Source organism: Armigeres subalbatus, chromosome 1 (assembly GCF_024139115.2).
Source record: "Armigeres subalbatus isolate Guangzhou_Male chromosome 1, GZ_Asu_2, whole genome shotgun sequence".
NCBI lineage: Eukaryota > Metazoa > Arthropoda > Insecta > Diptera > Culicidae > Armigeres > Armigeres subalbatus.
The window spans coordinates 159,277,791-159,290,973 of NC_085139.1; the positions used below are offsets into that span (position 1 = coordinate 159,277,791).

The 13,183-nt window shown below is 39.2% G+C and overlaps 1 protein-coding gene across 1 annotated transcript in view; it reads left to right on the top strand.

Annotated features, from left to right (window-relative positions):
- Nucleotides 1-13,183, top strand: part of LOC134205420 (CRISP/Allergen/PR-1-like) — a 53,569-nt gene that overhangs the window by 24,068 nt on the left and 16,318 nt on the right. The window contains exons 2-5 of the mRNA XM_062680648.1: nucleotides 7,108-7,494; nucleotides 11,819-11,937; nucleotides 12,093-12,174; nucleotides 12,489-12,652. Coding sequence (XP_062536632.1) covers nucleotides 7,374-7,494; nucleotides 11,819-11,937; nucleotides 12,093-12,174; nucleotides 12,489-12,652 — 486 coding nt within the window. The 5' untranslated portion in view covers nucleotides 7,108-7,373. The remainder of the gene's footprint in view (nucleotides 1-7,107; nucleotides 7,495-11,818; nucleotides 11,938-12,092; nucleotides 12,175-12,488; nucleotides 12,653-13,183) is intronic.

Here is a 13,183-nt window from a genome sequence, read left to right on the forward strand (position 1 = left end):
AAATACCAGAAGCTCCAATCCTAGCACATATGTTTATAGTTGTTAAGTGTACGAAGAACGGCAGACAGATTTTCCCTTGAAAAAGACCCAATAAACGGGCCGAAACGTCGGGCAATGCAAATATAAACCCGTTTGAATATATCAGACTGAAAAAGCCAAAATATTCGAATCTAACAATTTCGCAGAATCCTTATCGCATAATCTCTTACGTTTGCTCATTCTATTCTTCACATCCAGAAGGACATGTGCCATAATTGAAACAGTCCGATTGATCTTCAGCTACGCTTGTAGATCTTTAGCTCTAACTCCAGGGATTTCTTGGATGCCCAAAAATCTATGCTGAAAAAACTCTATTCTGAGTAGTCTCCATACTATTTACTACTCTCCTTTCGTCTCTCTTCTCGCTTTTCTCTCTATTCTGCAATTTCACTCCTTGTACCTTGCATCTCTCACGTCTCGTTTCTCACTACTCACATCCCATGTATCAATAGTCATATTCCTCTTCATGCTTTTTTGCTGCTCATTTCTCACACAAAGTATCTCGCTTAATACTTCTCACGCTTGCTTCTCGCTTTTCACTGATCACATCTTATTTCGCACTTCTTACTGCTTGCCTATCACTTCTCACTTCTCAATACTCATTATTTTTTCTCGCTTCTCCCATCTCACTCCTCAGTTCTCATATCCCAAATCTCAGATTACAATTCACGATTGATTATAAAACTATTGAGGGCGTTTTAGTGGAATTCTCAATTTCTACTTCTCACTTGTTGTTTGTTACTTCTCACTTTTCATCACTCATAAATTCTTACTCATCACTTTTCACTTTTATTTTCTCACTGTTCTTTTCTTACTTTTTTACTTTTAAATTGATAATTATTTAAAAATAAATTATTATTGGCACACGCCCTTCTCAAACTATGACATCCATAGTCAAGCACATCAGATGATGGGCGCGTTTTATCCTGCATGCAGAGGATTTATTAAAATGTGTGTTTTTCTATGAAAATGTAGTAAAGTTAACTTTTCAGTAACTTGGCACAATCTTTACTAATTTTTCCTGACATGTGCAAAGATTATTGAAAAAATGTTTCTATCTAGTGAAAACTCCTTAAGGGAACGGAAGCTTAAATTTTATCAAAAGGCGGAAAATTTTTTAAAGATTTTATTATAGATGTCTTGACTATTATTTTTAATTTATTGATCTAAAAACATGTTTAGGCGTCAGCTGCCATCGGTTTTGTAGCTTAATTTAGCCTATTAACCCAGAAAATGCAATGGCTCTTATTAGCTGACTGGCGCATTTTAAACTTAGTTCACCTACTAGTTTTTCTTTTAGATATTTCTCAAACTTAATGTGAGGCTTATACCGACTCTCAAAGGCGCGCCCCTCAATCCGTTTCGGCTAGTGGTTGCTCATTTGTTTATTTATTTATTTGTTTTATTACCCTTCTTACACCCTAAGAAGGGTATAAAGATCGCTTGAAAAACCGACTTTTTATCCGAGGCTCGGAGACCCAAGTCGTATATACCAATCAACTCAGCTCGACGAACTGAGCACATGTATGTATGTGTGTGTGTGTGCGTGTGTGCGTGTGTGCGTATGTGTGTGCGTTACAAAAATCTCACATCAAGATCTCAGCCGTCCGTGGACCGATTTGCACGATTTTAACACTAAACGAAAGCTATGACTTTGTCATTGTACGAGTTCAATTTTTTTTGCAATCGGACATTTGGTTCCAGAGATATGTAAGAAATACGAACATGAAGTGCATTTTCAGAAAACTAACAAAATAATGGGTGTCAGGTCATTTGGCCGAATGCCGTTTGGCCGAACGCCATTTGGCCGAATGCCGTTTGGCCGAATGCCGTTTGGCCGAATAGTTAAAAAAATGACCTCATTTTACTAGTGATCCTTCTTTACTTCCTTTTTCTTTCTTCTTCTTTCTTCCTTCCTCCTTTTTCCTTCTTCCTTTTTCCTTCTTCCTTCCTTTTTCTTTCTTCTTTTTTCCATCCTCTATCTTCGTCCTTCTTTCTTCCTTCTCTCTTCTTTCTTCCTTCTTCATTCTTCTTTTTTCCTTCTTCTTCCTACCTTCTTTCTTTTTCCTTCTTCCTTCTTTCTTCTTCCTTCTTTCTTCTTCCTTCTTCCTTCTTCCTTCTTCCTTCTTCCTTCTTCATTCTTCCTTCTTCCTTCTTCCTTCTTCCTTCTTCCTTCTTCCTTCTTCCTTCTTCCTTCTTCCTTCTTCCTTCTGCCTTCTTCCTTCATCCTTTTTCCTTCCTTCTTCTTTCTTCTTCCTTCTTCCTTCTTTCTTCTTCCTTCTTCCTTCTTCTTTCTTCCTTCTCCCTTCTTCTTTCTTCCTTCTTCCTTCTACCTTCTACCTTCTTCCTTCTTCCGTCTTCCTTCTTCCTTCTTCCTTCTCTATTCTTCCTTCTTCCTTCTCCCTTCATAAGGAAACGTATTTCAACTATTCGGCCAAACGGCATTCGGCCAAATGGCGTTCGGCCAAATGGCATTCGGCCAAACGACATTCGGCCAAATGACCCTAAACCAAATAATGTCACATGAATATCTCAGCCGTCTGTAAACCAATTTGCATGATTTTATCTTTAAACGAAAGCTATGACTTTGCCATTGAACCCATTGTATTTTGTTTTTGCAATTAGACATTGGGTTCCGGAGATATCTCTGAAATACGAACATAAAGCATTAGACGTATCAACTTCACACATTGGTAAAATATGTCCCATCAAGATCTCAGTCGTCCTTGGACCGATTTGTGCGATTTTATCTTTAAACGAAAGCTATGTTTTTGTCATTGGACCCATTCATTTTTTTCTGCAATTGGAAATTCGGTTTCAGAGATATCTGTGAAATACGAATATGAGACATATTTTCAGACTACTAATGAAGAATTGTCACACCAATATCTCAGCCGTCTATGACCCGATTTGAACTCTTTTGCACAGCAAATAATTTTGAAAATTCAACGACGTGTAAAATTGCCGCTAGTCCCAACAAACTAATAAACACTTGATGTTCAATTAAGTTTGATTGAATTTTACAAGCAAGCACGGTTTAAGTTTATTTCGATTTGAAAGAAAGGTAAGATCAATTGAATGTTACATTTATTTGTATGCTCCAAATATGTGCATGAAAATACATTTAAAATCACAACATATTTTTATCTGTGTGGGCTTAAACAGAAGCTGTAATATTGCCATTTAAGGCGGCAAATCAAATCTGCAGTCTTTTTGTATTTTTTAAAAATTGTTAAATTTCCAGAAATATCCCTTTTTTTATTTTGAAATCGTTAAAAGCATGATAATATCAGTTATTTTACATTCAATTGAAGGTCATATGCATAGAAATTGTAATATGCACTGGGCACACACAACCATTCAAAAGTGTAAGAAGGGTTGCGTTCACTGTAGGTGGATTAAGTCGGGTTTTATTTAAAAAATACAACTGACAATGAATGTCTGAATGAATATTAGTTAAACTAATTGGTTACGGTCAGCGGTACGGAAAAAGTCTAGTAACCGATGACGAAACACGTCAACTGATGAATTAAAGTCAAAAACATCGAAGAATTTGTTGAAGCGGCGACTGATGAATCGAATTGGTTCGTGTAGTACATAGTTGCTAGTCTGTGGTTCTAGAAGCAAAAATAGACGTTGACGAAGAGGTCTTTCAGGTGCATATAGACTTAACTGCGACAGTAGTGCTGGACAATCGATGTGACCCATGAGCAGCTTCCCAGCAAACGTAGCTTGAGCGGCGATCCGTCTAAACTCTAGTGGTTCGATGCTAATCAACCGGCACCACTCCTCGTACGGTGCAAGGTTCGTCGGATCACGCCACCTTAGGGATCGAAGAGCGCATCTTAGAAACTTCCGTTGAACGGCTTCGATTCTAGCGATCCATGTGGTCTGGAAAGGGCACCAAACAACAGCGGATGATTCCAGTATTGATCGCGCAAGGGAACAGTACAGTGACCTAAAGCAAAACGGATGTGGATCTGGGTGGATCTGGGGAGAGTCCTCCATTTCTGCGATTTTGTCGTCTTTGTCCTTGGAAGAGGACTGTAGTTGTAGTATCGTGGCTTTTAGTTCAGCAATTTCTTGATCTCAGCTGATGTTCACAATTGCGGCATAAGAGGACTTGCTCCCTTGGCTGGTTTCATATTTTATTCTGGTCTGAGAATATGTGATTCCAAAATCAACACGGATATGCTGAATGTCTTCCTTTTGAGTTTGTGAGTGTGAGTTGCATATTGACAGATTTTCCAGAAGGCTGGGTTTAGGCCGCAGTTCTTACACCAAATCAACGACTGTTAAGGTGGTTATACAACAAAGCCACAAATCGGCTATCTTGGAAACCACGTGCTTTTTCTAGTGATTTTTCTAGAGCACGAATTGAGAGAACCACAACGCCCATGGGGATGACACATCTGCAGATCGTTTGCTTACTTATGCTAAACAATCGACTTTAATTTCAGCATGGTACGAAAATTATTACGCTGGATTTGAACTTTTGACAATAGCAGTAGAAAACCTTGTGGTGAATTTGAAATTCATCACATGGCTTGATTGTATAATCACCTTAAATTTTCTAACAATTCTGTATAAGAGCCTACCAAAACCTGTATAAGAACTGGGTACATGCGAAGTTGTTAGATTCATATACAAAAAATGTAAGTTCAGCTCACAAACAAATATTGAAAGAAAAGCTTGCAAAACCGTAAGCTCTTATGCATTATTTGTATAAAGAATATAGCATTTTCGCATATGCCCAGTTCTTATACAGGTTTGGGTGTAATGCTTGTGATACCTGTGATACTTCCAGTTTTAGATTTATTAATCGAGATTAACTGAACTGCTTTTAACAAGATTCTTTATTGCAAACTTCCATTTCACATCGTTCTTTTCACCCTCATGACATCCTCTGATCTACCCGATTTGAATCACCCTTCTCGTATACTCAGGCCCGCACCTAGGTACCACAATACCTTTGGTGTTCCTTCCACTCTGCTGGTGTTCTTAGAAGCCTGATTTACAGCATGGATCCGGGAACACGCTCCACAGACTGTCGGATTGGGGCATCGTTTTCATGTGTGACCGAATTCCCAGCTTTGCGATTTTTAAACGTGATTTTTAATATTCTTTCGAACGGTTTAAAGTTTTCATGAAGATTCGTAGCAATTTTTGAGATATTAAGATATTGAGATATTTGAAGCAATTTTTAACCGCTTTTCTTTTACTTTGTGTAAATAAAGGATGATAAATTGATTGACTAAATAGGTTGCTGCGATTAATATGTAGGCTGTGTAAAAAGAACACTACCGCAACTCTAGGAACAACCACGACTATTGAAACTTTTATCCCATATTATATTTTATTAATTTAATTTTGACTCAAGTAAGGTGACCTAAGGTCCAATATAACGACCGTGGAAGCCACTCAAACGCATTAGGTGATGTTTTTGAATTTAAAATCTAGTTAAAAACATTTTATCATATAAACAGGAGTGCCTCTACTCGGCAAAGATTCATCACATTACGGCCGGGTGCCGACCAAAACATCATTGCAGCAAATCGCAGGGACAGATTGGCCCTCAAAAAATGAATGATGATAAGCGGCACCGGTGTCGAAAACCGGTGATGAGCCCCCCCTTCCCGGCAATGTTCTTCGGATAAAATCCTAATAGAACGCTCACTGCTGCTGGCGGTACGCTCTGGCGGAAGCCAGAAGATGCCTTTCAAAATTAACTGTCAACGACAGATAACGGACGACACGGAAAGTGAAAAATCTGCTCCGGCCATGCTTCGCAGAGTTTTTTTTCCCTTCGCTTATCATCTTTTCGCCTCTTATTTTTCCATCTCACACTTTTTTTGCTAGTTGGTGTTTAATAATATTGAAAAAAATGGAAGCACTTCCTGAAAGTGACGTGTTTCTCGATCTTGCACCTTGTTAGGCATCCCAGAAGAGTGATTGATTTCGACACTTCTCAGAATGAGATGTGAATGTTGAAACTACGAAAAATAGAATTTCTGTTCCATTATCGTTTACAAGTGACCTCACTTTTTCATTACAAGAACGTCCATAATTTGATATCTTTCTTAAACACATTACAATACAAAATTTTATTTTTAACCTAAGGTGCAAGTGACATAAGTGCACTACTGTTATAACGATAAATAAATATATTTTCCACGTAATAAAAAGATGCTATATTTGAAAAGTGTGAAGCGGAATAAAAAATGATGAAATAGTGTGGGTGTACCAATCGTCGCCATAGTGAAGAATAACAATTTATTTTAAATATATTTAAAAGGCATGTGGGTGGTGTTGTAATGTCAAGCGAAACGTTTCCCTTCCTGCTCCTTAGCACAAATGTAAAATCCGCCTTGAAATTCGTGATAGTACCCAAAAATACTTGATCCATAATAGGAACGCAGTTGTGGCACTATTCTTGATTTTGGTTCCTATTATTGCAAATCCCATTGTTTTCTTATGGGATTGGCCATGATGGGACCACTAGTGCGACAAGACAACTGCTGCAAAGCACGACCAAAATGAAGCAAAATCGTTTCTTACAATTATGTTTTGTTTGATTTTGCAGGAGATTAAAGATCTTGTCGTGTCATATGAATATGGATCACTGGTCAGAAGAAGGTGATATGATGTGCCACTTGGTGTATAATGGACTAGTGTGACAACTGGTGCTGTAGCGACGACTGGTACATCTACCCTATCACAATATCCAAAACAAACATAAAAACTAAATTTGATCGCAACTTCCAGAAATAATTAGCTCCATTTAATGCATCCGGTACTCACAGTATTTTTATATAACCGGGTGAAACTGAGAACCTTCCCCTGATTTTATGTTTAAAATCAGAAAATCAATTTTAATATTGGATTGAACTTTTCAATTGTTTCTTAGCCCTACTATTCAAGTTGGGTAGTCACAAATCTCCGAATGATTAGCTTATTTAAAGATATGCGAAATAACGCGAATATAATTTAAATCAAAAGTCATTTCCCCACCAGTTCAGTAAAAGTCCGTTTCTCACTGCCCCGGTTCGGGTGTTTTTATTCTTTCAGATCACGGAAACCAAATTCTTCAAAACTTTTGGGTTTAATTGACTCTAGCTGCTGACAACCTTCCATCACCGTACAATTTCTCAGCCACCCTGGAACACCGCCATCCTCCGACGACGACGACGAGGAAGAAAAAAAACAGTGAGCCGAAAGGACAAATTCAAAACAGGCAACAGCAACATCTGCGCCACGTGCAATACGTGGAAGGAAAGTTTCCAAGTCATCAATTAGAAAGTGGAAAAGAGGAAAATATTATTAAAGAACAAAATATGATGGCATCACGCAATGATAAGACTCGAAGCGCGCTCAGCAATCTGGCGACGGTCATCTTACTCTGCAACTTGCTCGGGAAAAGCGCTCAGACGTGCCTTAATGGAGGGGTTCTGTTGAGTGAGTATAATAAATTTTAATTACCAGTAGCGAGCCGGCCCTGGGGGGGCGGTGGTCGAGGGTAAAGGGATAAATGCCTGCCCCGATGAACGTTCCTTGTCCGCCCATATCAGAATCTAGCTAATCCAGTGTGAAGGAATGATGAAAAAGAACTTTATTAAATTCCTCGGCTTCATGGGTAGCCCAAGGAAGTGAAAAAAAGCAGCATTTCACTCTCCCACTTTTATGGTTATGGCATGTAAAGGCAATGAAAAGAAAACAACAAAATTACGAAGTTGAGATTTGCGTGCGCTAGGTGTGGAAAAAATGCAGTAATTGAAAAAGTTTGTGCAATTTTTTCATTGCATTACACATTAACAGAGGTTTACGTATATTATGAAACAGCCATTTTCAATACAACCGAACCGAATCCAATCCAAATCCAATCATAATCCAATCCAAATCCAATCCAAATCCAATCCAAATCCAATCCAAATCCAATCCAAATCCAATCCAAATCCAATCCAAATCCAATCCAAATCCAATCAAACCAATCAAATCCAATCCAAATCAATCCAAATCCAATCCAAACCAATCCAAACCAATCCAAACCAATCCAAACCAATCCAAACCAATCCAAACCAATCCAAACCAATCCAAACCAATCCAAATCAATCCAAACCAATCCAAACCAATCCAATCAATCCAAACCAATCCAAACCAATCCAAACCAATCCAAACCAATCCAAACCAATCCAAACCAATCCAAATCCAATCCAAACCAATCCAAACCAATCCAAACCAATCCAAACCAATCCAAACCAATCCAAACCAATCCAAACCAACCAAACCAATCCAAACCAATCCAAACCAATCCAAACCAATCCAAACCAATCAAACCAATCCAATCCAATCAAACCAATCCAAACCAATCAAATCCAATCCAAACCAATCAAATCCAATCCAAACCAATCCAAACCAATCCAAACCAATCCAAACCAATCCAAACCAATCCAAACCAATCCAAACCAATCCAAACCAATCAAACCAATCCAACCAATCCAAACCAATCAAACCAATCCAAACCAATCCAAACCAATCCAAACCAATCAAACCAATCCAAACCAACCAAACCAATCCAAACCAATCCAAACCAACCCAAACCAATCCAAACCAATCCAAACCAATCCAAATCAAATCCAAACCAATCCAAACCAATCCAATCCAAACCAATCCAAACCAACCAAACCAATCCAAACCAATCCAAACCAATCCAAACCAATCCAAACCAACCAAACCAATCCAAACCAATCCAAACCAATCCAAACCAATCCAAACCAATCAAACCAATCCAAACCAATCCAAACCAATCAAACCAATCCAAACCAATCCAAACCAATCCAAACCAATCCAAACCAATCCAAACCAATCCAAACCAATCCAAACCAATCCAAACCAATCCAAACCAATCCAACCAATCAAATCCAATCCAAACCAATCCAAACCAATCCAAACCAATCCAAACCAATCCAAACCAACCAAACCAATCCAAACCAATCCAAACCAATCCAAACCAATCCAAACCAATCCAAATCCAATCCAAACCAACCAAACCAATCCAAACCAATCCAAACCAATCCAATCCAACCAAACCAATCCAAACCAATCCAAACCAATCCAAACCAACCAAACCAATCCAAACCAATCCAAACCAATCCAGTCAATCCAAACCAACCAAACCAACCAAACCAATCCAATCCAAACCAATCCAAACCAACCAAATCCAACCAAACCAATCCAAACCAATCCAACCAACCAAACCAGTCCAAACCAATCCAACCAATCCAAACCAACCAAACCAATCCAAATCAATCCAACCAATCCAATCCAAATCAATCCAAACCAACCAAACCAATCCAAACCAATCAAATCCAAATCCAACCAATCCAACCAATCCAAATCCAAATCGGTCCAAACCAGTCCAAACCAATCCAAATCCAGTCCAAATCCAATCCAACCAAACCAATCCAAACCAATCCAAATCAATCCAAACCAATCCGAACCAATCCAAACCAATCCAAACCAATCCATTACAAACCAATCCAAACCAATCCAAACCAATCCAACCAATCCAAATTCAATCCTAATCCTATCCAAACCAATCCAAACCAATCCAAACCAATCGAAACCAACCAATCCAAATCAATCCAAACCAATCCAAACCAATCCAAACCAATCCAAACCAATCCAATCCAAACCAATCCAACCAATCAAACCAAACCAATCCAATCGAACCAATCCAATTCAAACCAATCCAAACCAATCCAAATCAATCCAAACCAATCCAAATCCAATCCAACCAACCAAACCAATCCAAACCAGTCCAAACCAATCCAAATCCAATCCAAATCCAATCCAAATCCAATCCAAATCCCATCCAAATCCAATCCAAATCCAATTCAAATCCAATTCAAATCCAATCCAAATCCAATACAAATATGAGCCAAATCCAATCCAAATCCAATCCAAATCCAATCCAAATTCAATCCAAATCCAATCCAAATCCAGTCCAAATCTAATCCAACTCCAATACGAATCTTTTTAAATATTATTCAAACCCGATCCGAATTCAATTTAAATCTTATCCATTTTCATTCCAAATTCAATCCAAATCCAATTTTCTCCTTCAGTCGGAATCCAAACTCAATTTAATCCAAATCAATGTTAAGCTCATTGGCATAGAAATCGGTTTGATTTCGAAAAGTTATTATTTATGTCATTTCTAACGAATTTCAACTGATGGCAACTCATTGTATGACGCTCGCAATCCATCTTTTAAAGGTCATTGAAATCGTGTATTCTAATACAAGTTCTACCGTACCTTAAGGTGGTCAAAACAATTCTCGCGATAAAGTTATTTTCCCCCGAAGTGCAGCTCATTATACCTCCATGAAGTCTAATGAGATATCCCGGCTTAGAATTAAATAATATACATCCTTTAAAAGTGTAAAACATTACACGAGCAATTTCACCCAGACAGTGCTGCCGTTAAGGCTTCTAATTAGCAATATTTTCACGCCACATTTCACCATCGCAGCCAGTATCCGCAACCGGCCGGACCGAACTGCGCAGTCCACGAAGAAGTAGTAATTCTACGGACAGGAAAAGTGAAGGACGCCTTGAAGAATAAAAAAGTACTTCTCCTCTCACTTCTTCCTATGTAGCTTCATGGGGGTTTCCATTGGTCCTTTGAGTACATGATGAGATACCATTGGTCCAGAAGTGGTGGGTTAGGTTCATGTTCAAAGCGAAAGTTTGTTCTTACTCCTTGATCGAAGAGAGTACACAAGAGCAAGAGTAGACCCAGTTCCATCGAGAACTTACCAACATGCAGAAAGAAAAAAAAGTCACTAGAAGTAGAAGACGCCCAGCATCAGCTGCGCAGGGTTTGGACTGAGGCCATCCTGCCTGCCGGACTGTATGCCGTAAAGTTGATTTCAAAAATTATCATTAAAAATGTAAATTTTGCTTCTTATTATTCTTCTTCTCGCCGCAGTGGTTCCCAGCAATAAATTAGTTCAGGAAAGTTAACTGTGCGCTAGGCTGACTACAGCCGGCACTAGTACTGGTCCATAAATTGTATCATCATGGTGGTACTGCCTGGCTTGCTAGTCGTTGGTGGTTGTGTAAATTAATACAGACTCAGTATCGAAATCAGGGAGACTGAGTAATAAAATGAGTAATCAAATATTGAAATCAAGAACAAAAATATGACTAAGAGGAAATCATATAAAGTTATTTGCTGCTTTAAGAAACATTTATCCAAATATCAATGATTGCCCTTACCACACAGTCCTAGCTCTCGAGAAAATTACAGGTCGACAAATCTTCATTCATCTCCTGACTAAAATGGTTGGAAAAAAAACCTTACAGAAAACTACTACCCTAACGGCCAAATTTCAACAGAACTATTTTTATCTCGCTACATATCCTTCACACTAAACGTTCGAATTCAAATATCAATCTTCAACTCCCTTATTTTTTTGCATTCCTGCATGATTCATTCTGCAAACTATTTCAAATGAAAATTCTTGGCTACGAAGTTTCACCCTGTTCATGGAAAACCACCTGCTGATGTCGTTCGGCCTGTTTCGATGCTCTTCTAGCAAAACAAGAAATATGGCGTGAAATAGTACGAAAAGTAACTTGAAGGTCAACTGGGACCATGCCAGCTCTCCTCCACAAGCAGTAGTAACCACCAGCTTAAACTTGATTTTTAATTATGGCAATTACAGTTTCCATTTTTATTTTACTTCAACTGTCTTTCCTGGTTCTCTCTTTGCAGAGTCTGGCCTGGCTCCGACCGATAAGTATGATATATTGGAGGAGCACAACAAATTGCGCCAGGCGGTCGCACAAGGGCTCATACCTGGACAACCGGGCGCGGAAAACATGCTGGAAATGGTAAGCAGCCCAAGTCCGACGATGGTTGGAGTACGGTATGGACTTTTAATTTTCATCTTCATGAGATACGGTTCCAGCGATAACGAAATTTTGCTGGGGTTGGAAAATTTTCACTCAGTTTCGTTTTTTTTTCCTTTTATCATTTTTTTTTTCAGCAATGGGACGACGAGCTTGCGAGGAAAGCACAAAACTGGGCTGACCAATGTATATTCAAGCACGATCCGAAAAAGAAATTAGGTACGGTTGATTGCGACGAAACTTGGCACATTTGTGGATGGGTAGTTTTAATTGCTTTGAGTCGCAATAGTTGGAAGTTGAAAGTTCGAAGTGTTCCATTTGGTACGAAGCGATATCAACTCGTGGAGTGTCAATTTTTTTGCATTTCTGTTTCAATCGTGCAACACAAAAATAACTTATAACTTTCTATCGTTTGCCACTTCACTTGCAACATTTGAGCTCTCAGCAAAATTTATGCAAATTCCAAAATCGCCGTTAAAGCCAAAACTGACTCTCCTTTCTTTGTTTTGGTCCACCGCCATCATCACCAACAGGGCGCTTCACAATGGGGCAGAACCTGGCCCTTATCTGGAGCAGCGCTTCGCTGGAGGACGACCGAGACAGCGATTTTCCCGGGCGCATTCGGAAGTGGTTCGACGAGGTTAAAAAGTACTCCTTCGGAGCAAAGTTCTCGCTGGCCACCGGTCACTATATGCAGGTACGTACCACCTCCAGCCACCATTCCATATTCTCGCTTTTCTTATTTTCATCCGCTTTTCATTGATGTTGGCCGGTCTGCATGGGGGCAGCCTTAGCAATTCCGTGCACCGGCACAGGCGAAGCTGCTCTTCATGAACGAAATAGTGGTGGAGTGTCGTTTAGTCTCCGGCTCACACATTCGTCGGATGCCTTGCCACAACACACATCCCAAAGCGCTTGGGTTTAACATCGTGAAAAGTATATGAGACATGAAAGAATCGTCAAGAGCTGGAAACTCTTTTCATGTCGCTCCTAACCATGCTCTCACGTACAAAGATATGTTTTTTTTCATGTTCGAGATGCATGGCAGTCGGTCTCTTGTTTTAATTCAATTCGTAAAAGTCTTCTTTCTATCTAGTTTTAATTACATTCGACGACGGTGAATAGCATTTAGCACACGAATGGCTTTCCTCTCATACCTGTTTCGAGTGTGTTCAATGGGAGAAAGGCGGAACGTAGCGAAGCAGAGCAAATCAGGAAAGGCGTGATT